General features: G+C 33.5%; 2 protein-coding genes, 1 long non-coding RNA gene, 1 other non-coding gene and 1 pseudogene across 4 annotated transcripts; all 5 read left to right on the top strand.

The window, feature by feature from the left end:
* LOC147925259 (GDSL esterase/lipase At3g43570-like) lies at positions 1-1,022 on the top strand. Its single transcript, XM_087493415.1, has 3 exons — positions 1-316; positions 405-535; positions 619-1,022. Exons 1-3 carry the CDS (start codon positions 67-69, stop codon positions 946-948), a joined length of 711 nt encoding a protein of 236 aa, XP_087349541.1. The 5' UTR covers positions 1-66; the 3' UTR covers positions 949-1,022.
* A 1,405-nt stretch (positions 1,023-2,427) lies between these two features.
* Positions 2,428-3,583, top strand: LOC104750175 (thionin). The gene is made up of 3 exons (XM_010471935.3): positions 2,428-3,043; positions 3,126-3,203; positions 3,305-3,583. The coding sequence occupies exons 1-3, from the start codon at positions 2,818-2,820 to the stop codon at positions 3,391-3,393; spliced, it is 393 nt and encodes a 130-aa protein (XP_010470237.1). The 5' UTR covers positions 2,428-2,817; the 3' UTR covers positions 3,394-3,583.
* Positions 3,584-8,117: 4,534 nt separating this feature from the next.
* On the top strand, positions 8,118-9,211 carry LOC147925260 (uncharacterized). The gene is made up of 3 exons (XR_015585373.1): positions 8,118-8,666; positions 8,751-8,828; positions 8,931-9,211. It is a non-coding gene; the product is annotated as an uncharacterized LOC147925260 (long non-coding RNA).
* A 5,328-nt stretch (positions 9,212-14,539) lies between these two features.
* LOC147925261 (small nucleolar RNA R71) lies at positions 14,540-14,646 on the top strand. The gene has a single exon (XR_015585606.1). It is a non-coding gene; the product is annotated as a small nucleolar RNA R71 (small nucleolar RNA).
* Positions 14,647-15,504: 858 nt separating this feature from the next.
* Positions 15,505-19,817, top strand: LOC104750176 (protein COP1 SUPPRESSOR 2-like; annotated as a pseudogene).
* Positions 19,818-20,545: the final 728 nt, after the last annotated feature.

The raw sequence follows: 20,545 nt of genomic DNA on the forward strand, positions 1-20,545 counted from the left end.
GGAATTGGTAAAACACAAACATATTAAATTTCTCAGCCGAAAAGTAAGCAAATCAAACAAGAGAGAATGAAGTATCAAATGTTGTGGCTCGCTTTGGTATTAACAATCGCAGCCGAAGCTAATGCAGCCGCCAAGCAAGGGAAAAACACAACAATCACAGCACTAATAGTATTTGGAGATTCAATAATGGATACAGGAAATAACAACAATCTTCCCACTCTTCTTAAGTGTAACTTCCCTCCGTATGGAAAAGATTTTCCTGGAGGCTCTGCCACTGGAAGGTTTTCTGATGGAAGAGTTCCATCCGATCTTATTGGTAACCCATTTGAACTATTTTTATTTTTCTCAAACTTGGAAAGTATAATTATTTATTAGTTCTATAAGTATGTTACAAAATATTGCAGCTGAAAAGTTGGGATTGGCCAAGACATTACCCGCATATATGAATCCGAATTTGAAGCCTGAGGATCTTCTTAACGGTGTAACATTTGCATCTGGAGGAACTGGTTATGATCCATTAACAGCACAAATTATGGTACTAATGTTTTCCCATATCATGATCGTTAGTTTTTCTTGTGAGTGATTCTTGTGTCTTATATTTATGTTTATTTTGTATAGTCAGTGATATCGGTGTGGGATCAACTCACATATTTCAAAGAATATATATCAAAGATGAAGAAACATTTTGGAGAAGAAAAAGCCAAAGATATTTTGGAAAACAGTATCTTTCTTGTGGTGTCTAGTAGCAATGACCTTGCTCACACTTATTTAGCTCGAGCTCATAGATATGATCGTACCTCGTATGCTAATTTCTTGGCTGACTCTGCTGTCAAATTCGTGAGAGTAAGTACATTATTTATAGTTATATATATATATATAATTGTATTCACACGGAAGAATATGAATCCAGAGAAATCAACAGATCGAATAAACCATAAATCCCTATGAAAATCCCTAAACCTAACAAGTGAATTACTCAGACATCGTTGTAAAAACACAAATCAAAATCTGATAAATTGCATTAAGAAGTAGAATAGAGAAGTAAGGGAGTTCAAAATCTCTCTCAATAGGGTTGAGTTATGACTTATCTCTCTAAAAGCTCTCTCGATCTCTCTCTCAAAAGTTTGCAGAAAAATAAAGATTAATGGTTTCTCAGACCCTTATATATATATATATATATATATATATATATATATATATATAAACATGTCAGAGACTTAATATTACAATTAGAGAAAACTTTGGGGCAGCTTTGCAAAACTTCAGAAGTTGAGAAACTCGGACTCGTCTTGCATTGCATAAGGCATCGATCGACGCCAACACCTGCATCGATCTATGCAGCTCTCTATACTCGTATGCAAGCTTCACAGTTTCAATCTCAATGCTCGAGTGTGCTCCAAATCTTCCTATTTAGCCTCATTATGCTCCCTTTCGTGCCAATATGTATCTAGTCCTACAAAGACTCAAAAACAACCTAAAATAAAATCAAAAGACTCAAAAAGCACACTTATCATGGTTAAAAACCGTAAAAGCCATAATATCAATTGTCCCTTCGAAAAGATTAAAAGAACATGTGAAAAAGAAATGGTCTCTCGAGTCTTGATTTCGATCACATAAAGCACATCTGCACGTCTATCTAATCCACCACTGAAACCCATTGAGATAGTCCGTCCATGTAATATGTCACAACAACATTTAAGATCATGAACATCCAAGTAACCATTCATCACTCACCTTGATCCTTATGATGAATTCACGCTATAATTGATGTCATCCTATTGGGATACAAACTAACGTCCCATATCGAAAGATTAGAAAATAAATATCTAATATATGAGCCATGTCCAACTCCAATTAGTATGAAACCTTTTGAAAAAGAACCCGATAACAGATTTGTGCGGACTTTGCCATCTCGATCCAAAACGAACAATATCATACTTTCAACGCATCCAAGTAACTACAAAATCTTATCTGGTAATTAAAGAGATTGGGTAAAGAGAAGTAACATAAAACACGTTGTGAGAAAACTATTTTGTCCCCTCCTCTTTAATCCCCTCGTATTCTTTTTCCAGTGTATCAAGGCCAAACACAACAAATCTTATCCGATATTTTGGATCTTACAATAACTCCGTAAATGTTTTTAACCCATTCATCCGTAAATATCACACAATAATTCATGTGATCCAAGTAACAATGAAATCTTAACAGCTAAATAGTATTATGAAATAATAAGTATTAACTATACAAGAAATCATAAATAAATAAAAATAACACTATCACTTAAGACTATGCCTTATTCCATTTGTTCTCTTATACACCAAATTATGAGAGTGTGACGAAATAAATATACGGTTACGTACTCTATGAACATAAACATCATACTTAGCGCAAGCATGCAAACAGACAATTGAATAATAGTGGTTTAGAATATATATATATATATATATATATATATATATATATATATATATATATATATATAGATAACAAATTGAACGCTTAGTTCTATAACGTGCTCTAAATGAAACAATATTTCACGAATAAATTTTGATTTTCCCAAACATTGCAATTTGTAGAAACAAACATAAAATCTTTTTTTGAGCAGATTGGCCGAAGGTAAAACTAGTTTGTGGTAGCCATTGGGATAGGGTGGTCCAACCAATATGTAGATTCTATGTAGATTGTTAGAAAGGTGTGAACTAAAGTTTGTGGTAGAAAACTGTAGAACAACTAGTATATAAGCAAGTTTTGTTTCATCACCATTTCATCAACACAAGCTAAATATATATTTTTATTAAACAAGTAATCACTCAAAAGATGGAAGGCAAAACTGTTATTCTAAATGTGCTCATAATGAGTTTGGTCATGACACAAATTCAAGTGGAGGCAAAGAGTTGCTGCCCGTCTACGACTGCTAGAAATATCTATAACGCTTGCCGTTTGGGGGGAGCCTCCCGACCAGTGTGTGCATCACTCAGTGGATGCATAGTTGTTCCTGCTAAATGTCCGAGCGGATATCATCATGACATTCTCCAAAACTCAGGTAATTATTTTTTTTATCGTGTTTTATTATATGTCAATTGTTTACATGTCATCAACGTTTATTTTTTTGAATTTTACTCAAGGTGAAGCTGTCAATGAATACTGCAAGTTGGGGTGTGTATCTTCTGTTTGTGGTGCCATGAACACACTTCAAAGCTCTGGTAAAATGAAACATCCAAACTCACTAATTATAATATTATTATTCATCTTGGAATTATAGACAAGAGAATGTTAACCATTCAATTATTGTTCTGGTGAGTAGATGTGAATGAAATTGTGAATGGAGCTGTAGCACAATGCACAAAGGCATGTTCTACTTTATGCACCATGGGATCTACAAATGAAGTTTAGACTGCCTAAACATCCATGCAGTTACCACATCCAAGTTTCTGAGTGTTATTTTCCTCGTTTTCAATAATTGTGTCTATGTGAGAAAAAATGCTAGACTTTGGTGCTAGTATTTGAATAAGTTATTTCCAGTTTGTTTATGTGTTGTAGATTGTACATGACTTCTATTAAATAAAAAGTTTGGACACTATAATATTTATTATTATTTTACAGTTGCTAAAGAATTTTTGCGCTGCACGTCATTATCTTATAAAGAGCTCGTGTCTATTTTTTCTGGCCAAATCAGTATCTAAAACATCTACTGCATTAAATAATATACAAAATATCCAGTAGATTAGAAGTTAGTTAGTGATGTAGGTGTTGTCATGTAAATAGGGTATTTGAAGCATATTTGCTGAACCTAGACGTTCGCATATTTTAGAAATCCTATGAGCCTTAATACACTCCATCCGAGGAGATTTGCTATTGGCAGCAGTGGCAGACCAGACCCAGGTGAAAAATTTACCCAAATCCAAAAATAATTTTAAAGCTGTGTGCTGCTCGAAGGATGTAGTAAGGAAGGATTTAACCTAGGTTTGGGAGATCAACACACGGAAGGAAGACCAACTGTGCTGCTGGAAGTTCACAACTTTACATGCAACAACATATTATTTAAACATTTTACCCGGTCAGTTGACCCTCCTAACCTTTATGTGGATCTGCCATTGATTGGCAGATAATAACCACATCAACTTCAATTCAGTTATTCAAACATAAACATTGGCAATCCTAGATTGTAAATGACTTCCACTTACTATAACCTAAATAAAAAATCATGTCTCCTTCTTCTCGATATTTTGTAAGTAGCTCTTTTAATTTCGTTAAAGGAAAATGATACATAAGTTGTTTTCATAGAGGAAGTGATATACATATTACTAGGTCAGGGTATATTCGGATATCCGTTCGGGTTTGGTTCGGGTATTTCAGATTTTTGGGTTTTCAAATTTAGAGGTATAGGACTTGTTCGGATTCGAATTATCCGAAGTTCTCAAAACTCAAAAATTTTATATCCAAATTTGTCTAAATTATTCAAAATACCTAATCTATCTAAAACTTTAGAGTATTTTTAACTCAAATTTACTAAAAACAGTTTAAATACTCAAAAATATCTAAAATATCTAAAAATCTGAATATTTAAAATAGTTATATTAATAAAATTATAAATCTTTTAAAATTAAACTCTAAATTACCAACCCTACAAACCATCATATAATCTTTCTTTTTTTTTTTATCTTCTCTCGGACATTTTTTGACAATCAATTCCCGGAAGGTCACCCTTCCAAAAACTTTTTCAGCTCAAACACGCTAAACTACGAAGTTTCTTATGACCTATGACTAAAAAGATAAATGCATTATTTTAACATAGATAGCCAAATCAATTCTTTTAAACCTCTCCAGAAACCAGGGTGTCACAATTCACCCCCATTGTAACGTCCTAATTGCACACCAAGACCATCACTCTGGCAGTGTGAGCCCACTCGAGTCCACGCTTGTCTGGGTTCAGCTCTACCAATTGTAATGCTCCAATTTTCACCTCTTGGTGGGCCCATGTCCACCCCAGCCTATGGTCCCACCTTTATTAGTGGATCCAAGTCTACTCCTAGCCTATGGGCCCACTTATATCCGACGTCCGGTTTACTAAGTTTGGAAGGTTTTAAAGACTTGATTACCAACCCTACATATCACCACATGAACTTTCCTAATGTTTTGTAATCACTCGCAAAATTCCGACAGTTACTTCTTGGAAGGTCACTCATATTGAAATTTTACAATTTCAAGCACGATTAACTATGGAGTTCTCTCAGGACATTTGACCAAAAAGATAAGTGCACTTTGGTAACATAGGTGGCCAAATCAATTATTTTAAACTTCTCGGCAAACCGGAGTTTCACATATAGTAAAGTTATTTTAATCAATATATATATATATATCGGGTTTTTTTAATTATTAGCTCGTGATTTTTTTTGTTTTAATGCCTTAGACAAATTATAATCTATACTAATAAAAAAGTATTAAAAATCTCACTAATTAACATTTTAGATAATACAATAGTTTTCTACGTTAGTTATTAACATTTTTCGAGAAATGGAAAAAATTAATATATGAAAATAAAAGAAATATATGAAAATAATAACTAGTTAATATTTAAGGAAATCATTTAAATTTGACATATATTACTCAATTGATAGAGAAAAGAAGTGTATGTACAACTTCCCACATTGAACAGAAAATTTTAGATAATGGTTCAGAACCATTATAAATAAGACTAATATGCTTCCAACTATGAATGAGCATTAAGATTAATTTATCAGGCGTCCAAATTAAAAAAATTTAATCATTTTAATCCAGTTTTTTTTAGAGAAAACTAAAATTTTTTAAAAGTTTTAAAATATTATAATAATTAAAACTTAAAATTTTGAAAATATTATAAATATTGAAACTTTTTCAAAAATTAGCTTTTAAAAGGTTTCAAAATATTTTACTTTTTAAAACTTGTACAGATTGTGTATGAATTGGTTATAACTATAAAATACCCCCATTTCGTCAATTTAAAAAGTTTAACATATTAAAAATTTTAAAAGGTTCAAATTTTAAAAAGTTTAAAACTTTATAGAATGTTAAAGATATTATGAATACTTAAACTCCATAAAAAGTTTAAAATATTTACAATCTTATAAAAAAAGAGGCATTGATTTTGGTCTTAGAGTTTGATGAGAACAAGTTATGTGGTACTCTAAACAAAAAAGCTTTGAATGATTATGTAGTCAAAGAAAGTGATGAAGCTGACGAGGAAGAGAAAGATGAAAAGTATAACGAATAAGCGTATGGTTAAAGTAACGATGACAATTAACATGAAAATTTGACAATGAAGATAACGAAAAATAATATAAAAAGCAAGAAAATAGTGAATATGAAAAAAAAAATATATACGAAAACATAGGTAGCAGTGGAGAAAACGAGATTAATTCATAATTCTTTTGATCACATCTGATTCTTAAACATAATTAATTTTTATTATTTTTAAAATTGTAAGAAAGAAATGGTCACTCGAGTCTTGATATCAATCACATAAAGCACATGTTTTTCTAATCCACCACTGAAACCCATTGAGATAGTCCGTCCATGTAAATATGTCACTAAAACGTTTAAGATGAATAACCAATGCAATTAACATGTGTTTAGGTATTGTCTTCTTGATTCACATTTTTTATGAAATGGAGCCATTGAAGACTTGAAGCTCACTTCACTACGCGCATCTTAATTATCATTTATTTTGGATGTATTTGAGTTCAAATGGATTTTCCGTTGTAATAATGATAGGAAAATGTAACGTCAGTTTGATCACAAGAGAGTTTGACAAAAAAAAAAAAAAAAAAAAAAAAAAACTAAACCACAAGAGAGTTGGTTAGAAGGAGGAAACGTAAAACACGTTGTAACAAACCTTTTGTCTCTTCCAATGAATAAAGCCAAACCCAAAAATCTTATTGGAGATTCTGGTTCTTACAATGTACGTTTTAAAACCATTCATTAGTCACCTTGATGGCTTGAGCCTTATCATGAATGTACACAATATAATTCATGTCATCCAAGGAACTACGAAATCTTTACAGGTAAAAGAATATGGTAATTATTTAATAATTAGTTGCAAAAGAAGTGATTCACAATCATTGAGAATCATAGGAAGGAACAATTTCACACGAAATCTTATGCAAATTCAACTATAACACTAAATGAAGAAAACATAGCAATGAAAAGAAGAAACATGGTGTAGAAATATTTTTCTAAGGTTCAAGAGTTTCTAAGAAAGCGTAAGTGGCTGATTCGGGGTTTTGGGTATTTCTACCGCTAATAGAAAATAGAAAGGAAAGTGATTTTAGTCCGTCAGGTAGAAATGTCAAATAAGCTTGCAGGCAAGCCCAAACAACACCTCTACCGCTTCATGTAGGGACCGATGGGTCTGGTGAAGAGATTGAATGGTCTTGCACGACCAAGAGGTGGATGCTTAACCGTAAATGGAGTGGACCGATTAATTGATCCTAATGATTAACCGACTTGTCATGCACGACTTGTTTGATATGCGTGGGATAAATTGTTCGATGTTCTTTCTCGAGTTGAACAAGTCCAACGTACTCGTTTCAAACATATCACCTGAACACGTGGACAAAAATTAAAACACAACCACAACGACGACCCAACGATGAAAATAATAACCGCAAGAGAGTTGGGTAACATAAAACTATTTTGTTCCTTCCTCTTTCATCCCCAGGTATTCTTCTAGCTTCCAGTGTATCAATCCCAAACACAAAAATCTTATCCGATACTTAACCCATTCATTTACCAACTTCAGTCTACATGATGACTCATTAGTATATATCACACATGCAATAATTCATGTGATCCAAGTAACAATGAAATTGTAACAGCTAAATAGTATGGTGAAATAATAACTATTAACTATAGAAGAAATCATAAATAAATAAAAATATACTTTCAAACACAATCACTCGAGACCATGCTTTAGTCCACTTATGTTCTCTCATACACCAAATTAAGAGAGTGTGACGAAATAATATACGGCTACGTACTTTAGGAACATACACATCATACTTAGCGCAAACATGCAAACAAAAAATTGAAAAGTAGATGTTTAAAATATATATTATTAATAGTTCAACGCCTTGTTCTATAACGTACGTACTGTAAATAAAACAATATTTCACGAATAAACTTTTATTTTCCCAAACATAAATTACCATTTGTGAAAACAAATATATATAAAATGTTATTTTGAGAAGATTGGCCGAATTGGGTAAACTAGCTAGTTTGTTGAAGCCATTGGGATAGGGTGGTCCAGCCAATATGTAGATTCTATGTAGCTTGCTAGAAAGGTGTGAAATAAAGTTTGTGGTAGAAAACTGTAGAACAACTAGTATATAAGCAAGTCTTGTTTCATCATCATTTCATCAACACAGGCTAAATATATATTGTGATCAAACAAGTAATCAATCAAAAGATGGAAGGCAAAAATGTGATTCTAAGTGTTCTCATAATGAGTTTGGTCATGGCACAAATTCAAGTGGAAGCAAAGAGTTGCTGCCCGTCTACGACTGCTAGAAATATCTATAACGTTTGCCGTTTGGGGGGAGGCTCCCGACCAATGTGTTGCTCTCTCAGTGGATGCAAAATCGTTAGCAAATGTCCTAACGGATATACACATGACACTCTCCAAAACTCAGGTAAATTTTACTGTATCGTGCTTTATTATGTCAATTGTTACCATGTTTCATCAATGTTTAATTTTTTCGAATATTTTACTCAAGGTGATGCTGTCAATGAATACTGTAAGTTGGGATGTACATATTCTGTGTGCGCTGCCATGGAGACACTCCAAAGCTCTGGTAAAACGAAACATCCAAGCTCACTAATTACAATATTATTATTTATTTTGGAATGGTAGACAAGAGAATGTTAACCCATTCTATTACTTTTTCGGTAAGTAGATGCGAGTGAAATTGTGAGTGGAGCGGTCGCACAATGTGCAAAGGCATGTTCTACTTTCTGCGCCAAGGGCTCTTCAAATGTTGTTGAGACTGCCTAAACAAGCATATCCATGAAGTTACCACATCCAAGTTTCAGAATTTTATTTTCCTTGTTTGCAACAATTATGTGTATGTGACAAAAAATGCTAGACTTTGGTGCTTGTATGTGTCATAGAAGTTTGTCAATCCTAGATTGTTACATGACTTCTATTAAATAAAAAGTTTAGTCACTTTTATTTTTTTTTTATTATTCCACAGTTACTATAAAATTCTTGCCCTGCACATCACTATCCTATTAGGAGCTCATAAATATTTTTTTTTCCTGGCCAAATCTGTATCCAAAATTTTTTTTGCAGTGAAGATTATGATAAGCTCAAATTGTAATACCCTAATGGTAATAACAGCCTTGCAGTTGTAGTATTTTAGGGGTTGAATCCACAAAAACTCTAAATCACATAATAGACTTATTAATCTTTTAATTATACTTAATCATAATATTAATTTAAAAACAATGCAGAAACAGAATTACAAAGTGTTGTAAATTCAGGAATTAAAAACGCTAGGTCTAGAGATATTTTCAAGAATTTATGGAATATTAAATCAATTAATAAATTAGGATTCAATAAATTAAAATCAGATCTAGAACTCTAAACACAATTGTAAAATAAATCAATTCTCACTGCAAATATTATCTAAATTTAAAACCCGAAAATCCGAATCTCTTTGTAAAACTCAAGGTTAAAAATCAGCTTTAAAAATAAGTTTAGATTGTTCACAAAATTACTAAATCAAATCTCTTTGTAAAAAGTAATTTTGCTCATCAAAGGTTTTATCAGGAAAATCAATTATATTCTCATATCAATCAATAATCCTAAGATCTAAATCCAGATGACTAATCAAAGATCTAGCATTAAGAACAACCAAAGATGAAGATCACAGAAGATAATGAATCCTAAATAATAACAAATCTAATAAACCATAAAGACCCTATGAAAAACCCTGAACATAAAAAGAGATCTACTCAGACATGATCAATGAAACAAAAACCATGAATAAAATAGATATCATTAAGAGATTAAAAGAAGAAGTAAGGGAGTTCTGAATCTTCTCTGAAGCAGTCTTGATTCTTCTCTCCAAAAGCTCCCTCAAAAGTTGCAGGAAAAATAAAGGGTAGGTCTAAACAATGACCTAGAAATCCTATTTATATTCCTAAAACACGTCCATGGACTAATGATGCAAATATGGAAAACTTCGGGGAAGATTTGTAAAACTTCCAAAACTTGGCTCTTCTGTCGCGAAAAGGTGTGTCGACCGACACCAATGGTGGTGTCGACCGACACCATCATTCTTGATTGTCTCCAAGTTGATTTCCTCCGGATTATTGCTCCAAAATGATCCAAATAGCTCCACTTTGCTCCATCCATGCCAAAATCCTAGAAAACCTGTAAAGACTTAAAAACATCCTTGAAAAAAAAATCAAAGACTCTAAACGACTCCTTGGTTAAAAACCGCAAAAACCATGATATATCAACTCCCCCACACTTAGCCTTTGCTTGCCCTCAAGCAAAACATAAGCTTAGACCTGTGAAAGAGGTTTGAAAACATAGAAACTCATTTTCTTTCTAAGGTAATGTCATGATCATTCAAACCATAATTCATATGCTTAGCAGACAAATCCAAATCGAACCACTATGTACTTCTCCATTGACATTCATAGCATCTCAAATTAAAACCAAATTCCACTACTTACTCCATTAAGCCTTCATCGGTGGATCTCATCAATTTGATCAATGTCAAGAACCTTATAGACTCATTCCCGTACTATACCATAACAAACAATATATAACTTTACAACATATGGTATTCTTCCTCTTTCCCAGACTTATTCTATTCTTATCCTCCTTTGAGCTTTGCTTTGCTGTTTTTTTTTATCATATCTTTTTTTTTTCTAATTCAAAGGTGTACGCGAATAATAGGGTCATCAGTAATTTACCTACCCCTCGCTTCCAAGCTTTGTGTGATCATTTGACTCAAGAGTAGAATAATGAGGTCACAGGTAATTTACCTCCCTCTCTAAACTGATCAAAATTTTCTCATCTTTTATTCTCTCTCTCTTTTTTTAAACAAAGCTCTCACGAGTAATCTTTTCAACTTAAATAAGGGAGCGGAGTACCATTTTCTTTTGAAAATCTTACTTGTCAGGCATGAACAAGGAGTCAAGCTCTATGAACATCAATCTCGTTGATGAGGTAATAGAAAAGTGCAGAAGTTAAGCAAAACATCCACAGAACTTATTGATGTAGGTGATGTCATGTAAATAGGATATTTGAAGCATACAATTTGCTGCTAGGATGGGAAACGTAGCTCGTAGAAGTTCCATTTTTTATACTATGAGCCTTAATACACTCCATTGAAATTAAAGGAGATTAATTTGCTATTTGCAGATAATATAACCACATCAACTTCAATTCAAACATAAAAATTGTCAGTCCTAGGGCTAGATTATACATGACTTCTAGTTACTATGTGTCCTTCTTCTCGACCATTTTACAAGTAGCTAATTTGATTAAAGAAAATGAACCCAAGACGTAGTTAATAAAAACAAAAGAAAGATTGAAATAATATAATATTAGGTTGTTTTGATAAAGGAAGTGATATATACATATTATAGTGTGACCGTATTTTGTTTTTTTCCTTATGAATTCTGTATCCAAAACTTCTGGAGACTTAACGTATGCACTTCTCAAGAGCTATGTCAAAGGAAGCAAATACAAGAAAACTTGCATTTTGGAATTCCAGTTTATGACTATTTTTTTGGTTACAAAAATGAGCGACGTTTATGTGACTATTTTGAGATGTATAAATTACTGCAGTACAAACGGTCAGAAAAATGTTGCTTATTAACGACAATATAAAGTGGTCGCACAACAGTCTTATCTTAGCAACTAGATTGTGACTCTTTTGCCAAAAATTGTTTGGTCGCAAAATGATCGCAATATGAGACCGATGTGCGACTATTATTTTAATTTGTAAAATAGTCTCAAATTAGTTGCAAATGTGCGACTCTTTTGCGATTAACACTTGAAGGATTTGCGACTATCACCTAATTTAGCTACTAATTTGAGACTATTTACCCACTCTCGATTTAAAAAAAATCAAAATTTCACATTTGAGATGTATTTACATGTTTAGTTATACGTATATGCTTTGATTTGATTGAACTTAGTTATAATAACTTTGTCAAAATCTTAAATATCAATGTTTACAAACAAAAAATGCATAAGATTCCAATCTAAGTTAAGTGTTACATGTTCTTTTATAAGAATATGTAGGAATTTCAAAAAATTTCAAAACTAAGTTTTGCCAACTTTTACTAATATATCTAGTATATACTACTAAGATGAGTGACTTATAGTAACTGTTTTAACCATTGTGTGTAGAATTCAATGTTTTGTTTTTTGATGTATATCAAATCGTCACAAAATAGTTACAATTTACGACGATTTTGCCACTTGTTTGGGACTTATGTTATATGTCACTATTTTACTACTTTTCAATGACGAGTTTGCGACTTATTTTGCGACCGTTTAACAATCTATGGTATAGTCGCAATTATGTCACAAACTAACATCGATTGTGCTACTATATTGGGACTACTTTTCTACTAATATATACACAAAAATCTCTATAGAACTCTTGTTTTTCAATGTTTTCACAAAATATTTGTATTTTATATTACATGTACTAGTGTTACATGTGACTTCAGTGGAAAGTTGTTAGCTTTGTATATTATATAACTAACTTATCAATACATTGTTTTATCTTTTTAAACTGAGACACTGATATACATATATACTAGTGATCGATCCACACATACGTGCGGAGTTTATTTTGACATTTAAGTTTTAAGAAACAATATTTTTTAATTAAGATTTAGGTAAATTGTATGACTATAATAATTAATAATTTTTTTTTGTTTCTTTTATTGGTATTAGTAGCCGTGGGATTATTACTTGAACTGAGAATTCCGAACTGAACCGAGCCGAGATTTTGAGTTTTTGGTTCGGTTTCGGTTAAGAGAAGAAAACCGAACAGAAGGAGTTATAATATGTAGTCGATTATCGGTTCGGTCGGTTTGGTTCACCCTAACCGATTGGTTAACTGAATTTACCGATTGGTTAACTGGATTTAACCAAATTACCTGCATTACCCAAAATTACCCGAACCGACCCAGCCCAAATCACCCAAATTACCCAAATTACCTGAAAATAACCAAAATTACCCGCATTTACCCTAAAATAACCAGGTTTGACCCAATTTAACTTAAATAACCAAACTAACAAAAAAATTAAAAATTGTGGTTGGTTTCGGTAACAAAAATAATAACCAAAAAACCCGATACTCGAACCGACCCGACCCGTTATTCAAGTCAATTTCTATTTTTTTTTCCCTTTGCTCCATGTTCACATCATTATGTACGTTTTAAATTTAAGTCTTGAATTACTCATATTGCGATTTTTTTTTGTGTGTCATGAGTCATGAGTCATGAACTTTTAAATTTTTGAGCGAGGTTTTTTTGAAAAGTTCAAGCTCACTCATAGTTTGCTTTTTTTTTTTTTCAATTTTTTGATCCGGATTATTCATAAAAAGCTCAACTTTTATTGTTGTTGGTACAGCTTAAGTTTAAGACTTGAAGCTCTTTTATTAGTTTGACAAAATTTGCTGGATTTGCTTCAGCGTCGATGCGACTGATATTCATTTTGGAGTTACGATCCCCTCTCTTTCTCTCTCACTCTAAGCACAAAGCTTAATTAATTAGGTACAATTAGTTGTTTTTTTAATAAGCAGCAGCCCCAATTGGGTTTTGACGTTATTTACCAGATTCCATCATCCTTCTCATGTATTCCAATCTGAGCTGTCTCTTCAATCTTTATATTCTTTCTTTGTTGCTGCTCCTTTGTGTCTTTCATTAATTGTTTGTTCAGTTTTGCAGAAGAGAGAAACCAAAAAGAATGGAAAGCAATCAAGCATTGTTATGGGATGTGAGATTAACGCACGCATGCGCTTCAATTGCTATAGCGTAAAGCCTCATTATAATGGCTTATCAAGTAGAGTAATCATGTTTCAGATTTTAGTTCTTATCATAGTCATATATATATTAATAGACTCATTTTAGATCCCTCATCTTGAATTGATTATAACCTTTGAACCCTTCTTGATTCTGCATATAACAAATCTCAGCAAACTCTCTCTCCCCAGCTTGATCTTGAACCTCTTCTTCACCTAGAAAGTGAATGTTCTTTTGTTGGCTGAATAAAATCTTTTCCAACTTCTTATGTACTACTTTCAATTCCTTCTTGTACTTCTCATCTTGATCATTGGAGACAAACCTTATTGTTCTATCATAATCTTCATTGTAGTTCTCATCTGATTGTGCTAGGTTCTTCACTAGCTCCCATCCTTCTTCTACATTCTTGTTGAGGAAATTTCCATTGGAGGCTGTATCCAAAAACATCCTTATCTTAGGTAGAACTCCTCTATATAATGTGCTGAGTAGAGATTCATTGCTAAAGCCATGATGTGGACATTGAGTTTGGAAGCTCTTGAATCTCTCTCATGCCTCACAAAAGTTTTCATTATTCTTCTGTGCAAAACCAGAAATCTCATTCCTCAACCTTGCAGTCCTTGCATTAGAGAAAAACTTGGCTATGAAGGCCTTCTTGCAAGCATCCCAAGTGGTGATAGCTCATGTTGGTAAGGTCTTCTCCCACAAGTGTGCTTTATCTCCAAGGAAAAAAGGGAACAGTCTGAGCTTGAAACCATCCTCACTTACACCATTGATCTTGGTGAGGCTACAAATTCTGTCAAACTCATCAAGATGGTCTAGAGGGTCTTCCATAGGAAAACCATGGAACTTATTTGCTTGAATCATAGAGATCAGTCCACTTTTGATCTCATAATTATTATTAGCAACTGTTGGAGACACAATACCAGCTCTTTGATTATGTGTGTTTGGTGCATCTCCTGCACCAATGTTCCTTGGTCTTGGTTCTTGGTTGTTTTCTTGCTCCATTAGCAACTGATTTTCTTGTTCCTGGAGGATTCTTGTTCTCTGCTATCTGAGGTCTCTTGGTAGGCGATTGATGTGATCAAGATACCTATGGAGATTCTGATTCCCCTTGGACTTTGTTTGCATCAACTAACTCGAAAACTGACTCGAACAGGTACTCGGTCAAGCACCGGCTCGAGTTGATGGTCGAACTGACTGGGACGAGTGAACTAATTGAATCCCGGTTGTGACTCGATTAGGTACTCGATCGTGCAGACGGTCGAGTGGTAGCTCAAGTTGTATGTCGAGTAGGTACCTGAGATTCAAAACAACCAAGCAGATGAAGAATTCAAATCAGTAGTGATCAAAGGAACAATATAACTTAATCTTAGACTTGTATGAATCCTAAATGTCACAAACAAACAATCAAATGGCTATGACGCCAAATTAAAACATGTTCTTTTGTATGGTTGTTGACGATGAATGATGGTAGAGATGATGGATGAACAGGTGGATGCAAGGTGTTTCAATTACTCTTATGTAGTTGTAGCATAAAGGATGTCAATCCATAATGAGTGTGATGCAAGCAATCAGGATGTGAATACTTATCTAAGTCAAGCCAAATATGATGAATGTTTTTATCTAGCAATCTAATGATAATGATGGAATGCAGAATGTAAAGATACTAAAACAGGAAACTCTTGATGGAGCTCGAACAGACACTCAATCAGATGCTCGATCGAGTGGTAGGTCGAGTGGGAATGCGGATGTAAAACCGAGACAGGACAACAATCAAAACAGAGCAAAACAAAAGCAATTCAAACAGCAAGCGAATAACAATATTTAAACAGGGAAATCAATAACAAAGAAAGGTCCTAAGGATGGATTCATGGGTTGGACTTAAGCAATGATTATCTAGATTGACCAACAAACCTCAATCAACAATGAGCTATCTCTAGACAATGATCTTCCAAGACTTGTTAATCCATTCTCATGGCAATAACAATCAAGCTTAGATACTCTTAGACCTAGCTCTCACTAGATATTACATATAAAAACAGACATTAAAACCTAGATCATTATTGTCAAAAATCAAACAAAACATCTAATCTCTTAGCATGCTTCATGATAATCTTCAGCATTAGCCTTATCTAGCAACTTAAACATTGGTGTGATGTTAAGAAGCCTGAGATCTATCCTCACCCTCTCAGTATAAGGATATCATAGAGCATATCTAATCCAGAAGAGATATATAACAAACAAGTTTGATCAATCTAAACTCCCATAACCTTTAAACAACCTAATCCATCCTTAAGATCCTAAGCCACTACTCACAACCACAAAACATGATGAACAAAATCATAAACCCAGAAATCAATGAAACTTGCCTGATTAGAAAGATGAGATAGAGATCTACAATATTGAAGAAGAAATCAAACTCAAATTCTTAATACTTAGAAAGTTGTGGATCCAACAAGTATCAATAGATTCTTGGTTTTTGGTACAAAAGTGGCTAATGATCTAAGCAAAAAGTAGACAAACCCAATAGGGTAAATACTAGGTTTTTGTGGCTACTAGATATTATTTATGACTCTCTCTAACTTGTGGGCGGTCATGAGGTACAATGGACTTATATAGAAAGGTGGAAAAGCCCTAAATCTGCTAGTAGACAAAATAGAGAGGCAGCTCGGTCAACTCGGCCATGTGCTCGGTCGAGTGACCTCTCTTCTGCTTCTTCCATTCGGTCGAGTCCTCCTCCACACACGGTCGAGTGTCTGGTCGAGTGGTCTCCCGGACTTCGATTCTTCAGCTCTAACTCCCTTGTTTTCTTCACTTGATAGCTCCAATCCTCTTCAGCATTCTTTCCATGCTGCTTAGGATCCAAAATCACTTGTTTGTACAAGAAACTATGCAAATGCAATGCAAATGTACTCTAATGCATAAACAGTCCTAAAGCTACTCAATAATGGCCAAAATGGATAGTTAATCATGCAAAAGATGTGAATATATTAAAGTAAAACAAGGTGAAATATATGAACATCAACACAACGAACCCATTCACCTTTATCCTTCATCTCTAACAATCGATTCATCGTTTCTCACCTTGTCCCCCAGATCTCGCAGCTTCCGCCTTCACGGCTTCACCACCACTAGATCTCGGTGCTTACGTCGCTCACCACCACCACCAACGACACTTGGAAGCTTCTTCCTTCCTTCACCATATCATATCTCGAAGCTTCTGTTGTCGTTCACACCAACAGATCTCAAAGCTTTCACCATCCTCCACCACCACATCTCGAATCCTCTGCCATCGAATCTCCGATACTTTGTCTCGAGCATACTCCTCTCTACCGACACGTTACCACAATCTTCCTCTCCTTTTCCTCCGCCACCTGAAAAACACGTCGCCGACCATGCTTTTGACCAGCCATCCACAACGTTGATACTATACACATGTATATTTTTATGTATATTATCACATGTATATTTCGAAATTGATATTTAATAAAAAAAATATTTCTGTAATTTATTTATTAAAATAAAAAGATGTGAGGCAAAATGTATATTTTATGTATATAGTGTATTTCGAAATTAATATTTAATACAGAAAATCATTTCTGTAATTTATTTATAAAAAAAAATGATGTGAGGCAAAATAGAATAAAATAAAAAATAAAAATAATATAAAACAAAATCAACTTTTTTTTTTGTGAATTAATCTCGGAACGTCACAAAATAGTTACTAAAGTTTCAGTCACAATTTAGTCTTTAAGTAGGACTACAATAGTCAGTCTCAATGTAGGCGCTAATATACAACTTTTATTATTCTCACTAATCAGTCGCATATTTTGCGACCATCTTGCCACTTTTTAAATTTGCGACCAATTATTAGCGACTATTTCATTTAGTCTTAAGTTAGTCTCAAATAGCCATTTTGTGACGTTTTTGATGGTCCTAAACTGCATGTTTTGTTGTAGTGAAATATGATTGTAGTGATAAGAGAAGGAAAGAAATGGAGTCACCTGAAAAACTGTTTCTTGTTTGATAATTGGTCTACACTAGTCTAGGATGCGTATTTGATATAACTGGGAGCAGAGATTACATTGATAATTTGGTTTGAATAAATGTTGCATTCAAGTCAACAAAAAAAAAAAAAAAAAGTGATCCGTAAAAATGTGAACCTCATTGGAAGGCACGTTAAATGTGGTCGTACGTCAACATTTACGTGAAGAGTTCTAGAGAGAAACCTATTGTTCATTGCATCATGAGCTTTCTAACTGTGGATGGAGAGAGAATCTGAATAAAAATAAAAGCAATGATGATTGTCACTTGAAAAATAACTCCCATATACTAGAAAGTTGGTCACACAATGCTTAAGTTATGTATACATAATTAATTTAAAATATTAAAATAAAATTTATATTAAATTATATATGAAAGTGTACATATAATTGTTTGAGAAGTATTTTGAAAAATTAAATAATTTAAAAATATTCAGTTATATGTTTATATATCTATTATATTAAAAGATAAGTGAAAACGTCTCATATTCAATCTCAGCAAAATTTTACCGTTTTACCATTAATGAAATTGCCCTTGATGTTGAATTAGTTTGCCTTCGGATGTAAATTTACCTATTTTCGCATTAAAAATAAATCAAAAAAATCGACAAAAAAAATTTAATTGCATAAAAAGTTATTTGCAAAACTAGAATTTACTAATTTAATCCCAATTTCCCGGAAAAACTCTCTTGGACGTTTAATTAGAGAATCTATGACCATAATCTATCATGCATTAATTGTTTAATGGGCTTAGATTGTTTAAAGATCGACGTTAATATAAAATTATTGGGATTTCTACAGGAAAAACAACAGATGACAATACACATATTTACTGGAAACCCTAAAAAGATAGGTCCTCTACAACTATAAATACAATTCTATCGTTTGCTTTCACCTTTAACAAGAAAAACTCTCTTCTGTTCAATTCACCACTTTTAGGGTTTTAATTTTTTCTCGGCTTTGTCTCGTTTTAGTTTATTCAATTAGTTTGATGGGTTGTTATAAAGGTTTGATCTTTGGTTGATCTACAGATTGGCGTTGGAGGAGGTAAAGTTTTTGCAGAAGCAAAGAGAGAAATTTAGTGATCCCAGCTTTATCTTCAACGGGAGAAAGCCGAAGCTGAAGCAGAGAAAGAGGAGCTTATGTTGCAAGGTACTTTTGCTCAAGAGACTGTTTTTTTATTGAAGATCCCAACATGTAACCAAATCTTTCTCCGTTTAAAAATTTAACCTAATTTCTAGAGTGAGCTGCCTTTGCAAGTGTTTTAAGGGTTGTTTTGATTCTTTAGGGTAAAGTATATTGAACGAGAATTGGCTAAGAAGAGGGGGAAAATATTGATGATGCGGAGGAGGTTGAGAATGAGTTGAAGCGAGTGAAGATGAGTTATATAAGATACCTGATCATCTAAAGTAAGTTGCTTTGCCTAATGTAACACATTAGTTGTTTAATGTTTTATGTGGTACAGGGGATTACGAATGTTGTTACTAAACACCTTCCTTCTCAGGTTAAGAAGCGTAGTTTCGAAGAGAGCTCGACACAGTGGACTACCGGAATAGAAGAAGTCCAACTCCCAAACGAGTATGAATATTGTTAAATACACTTTTTTTGATTTGATGATAAACCTTTTAGTGTTTTAATGACTAATGGTTTGTTATTTGGGTGGATGGTATAGATCTGCCAAGAAGCTTTTGTAAGAGTAGAGGCTTATATATGGGTCGGCCAAAATCAGAATTTAGTGTATTTTATTTACCTGTTTGTGTAGTGGTTTCTTGGAGAGGTATATTATTATGAATTTTTCTCTCTTTGAAGATAAAGTTGGGATCCTTATTGTACAGGGCTAGCATTTAGGATATTGGTCACTAATTACCTTGGTTTAGACGGCTTAAACCATCCTCTCTGCTAGGAAATCGAGAAGCTGATCGATTCTATTGAAGTTACTCCTGCTGAGTTAGCTGAAGAGCTGATGCAAGACGATGACACTGACATTGTTCTTCGTGGAGTAGTTAGTTTTGTTGAGAAGAGGAAGGTCGAGCGAAGCAAAACCAAGGAGCTGGAGGATGCTATGTGTAAAGTAATTGATGATGACTACGTAGTTGATGATGACGAAATACACAATGGTTCTAGGAATGGTTCGAATAAGAAGAAAGGGAAAGGAAGAGGCAGAGGGAAAGGGAAAGGAAAAGGAAAAGGAAATTAAGAAGATAAATATTAAGACTGAGACTTAATCCTTCCTCTTTACGTGTCATTGTGGTTTTTGCTTAATATTGCTTTTACAACTCTGTCCTGAAAGGTTCACCTGTACAGAGACAATCAAAAGTATCTTAATTTATTTGTTTGAGAAAACCGCTAGGTCTCTTAAAAAGTATCAGGTCTATGTTGAAGTGTCTTTAAATCACAGGTTTTGATGTGGTAGCTGCGTTTTGTATCTATGTCTGTCCAATTTGTATATGATTTTCTGACAGGGA

The sequence above is a fragment of the Camelina sativa genome, chromosome 16, assembly GCF_030686135.1.
Source record: "Camelina sativa cultivar CO46 ecotype springtype chromosome 16, ASM3068613v1".
In the NCBI taxonomy this organism is placed as follows: domain Eukaryota; kingdom Viridiplantae; phylum Streptophyta; class Magnoliopsida; order Brassicales; family Brassicaceae; genus Camelina; species Camelina sativa.

What these genes read in the sequence shown, in the direction of transcription:
- LOC147925259 (XM_087493415.1), top strand. Translation starts at nt 67, where the DNA reads ATGAAGTATCAAATGTTGTGGCTCGCTTTGGTATTAACAATCGCAGCC. An exon ending in AGTTCCATCCGATCTTATTG is followed by an intron (nt 317 to 404) that starts GTAACCCATTTG and finishes AAAATATTGCAG; the next exon opens with CTGAAAAGTTGGGATTGGCC. An exon ending in CATTAACAGCACAAATTATG is followed by an intron (nt 536 to 618) that starts GTACTAATGTTT and finishes TATTTTGTATAG; the next exon opens with TCAGTGATATCGGTGTGGGA.
- LOC104750175 (XM_010471935.3), top strand. Translation starts at nt 2,818, where the DNA reads ATGGAAGGCAAAACTGTTATTCTAAATGTGCTCATAATGAGTTTGGTC. An exon ending in TGACATTCTCCAAAACTCAG is followed by an intron (nt 3,044 to 3,125) that starts GTAATTATTTTT and finishes ATTTTACTCAAG; the next exon opens with GTGAAGCTGTCAATGAATAC. An exon ending in GAACACACTTCAAAGCTCTG is followed by an intron (nt 3,204 to 3,304) that starts GTAAAATGAAAC and finishes TCTGGTGAGTAG; the next exon opens with ATGTGAATGAAATTGTGAAT.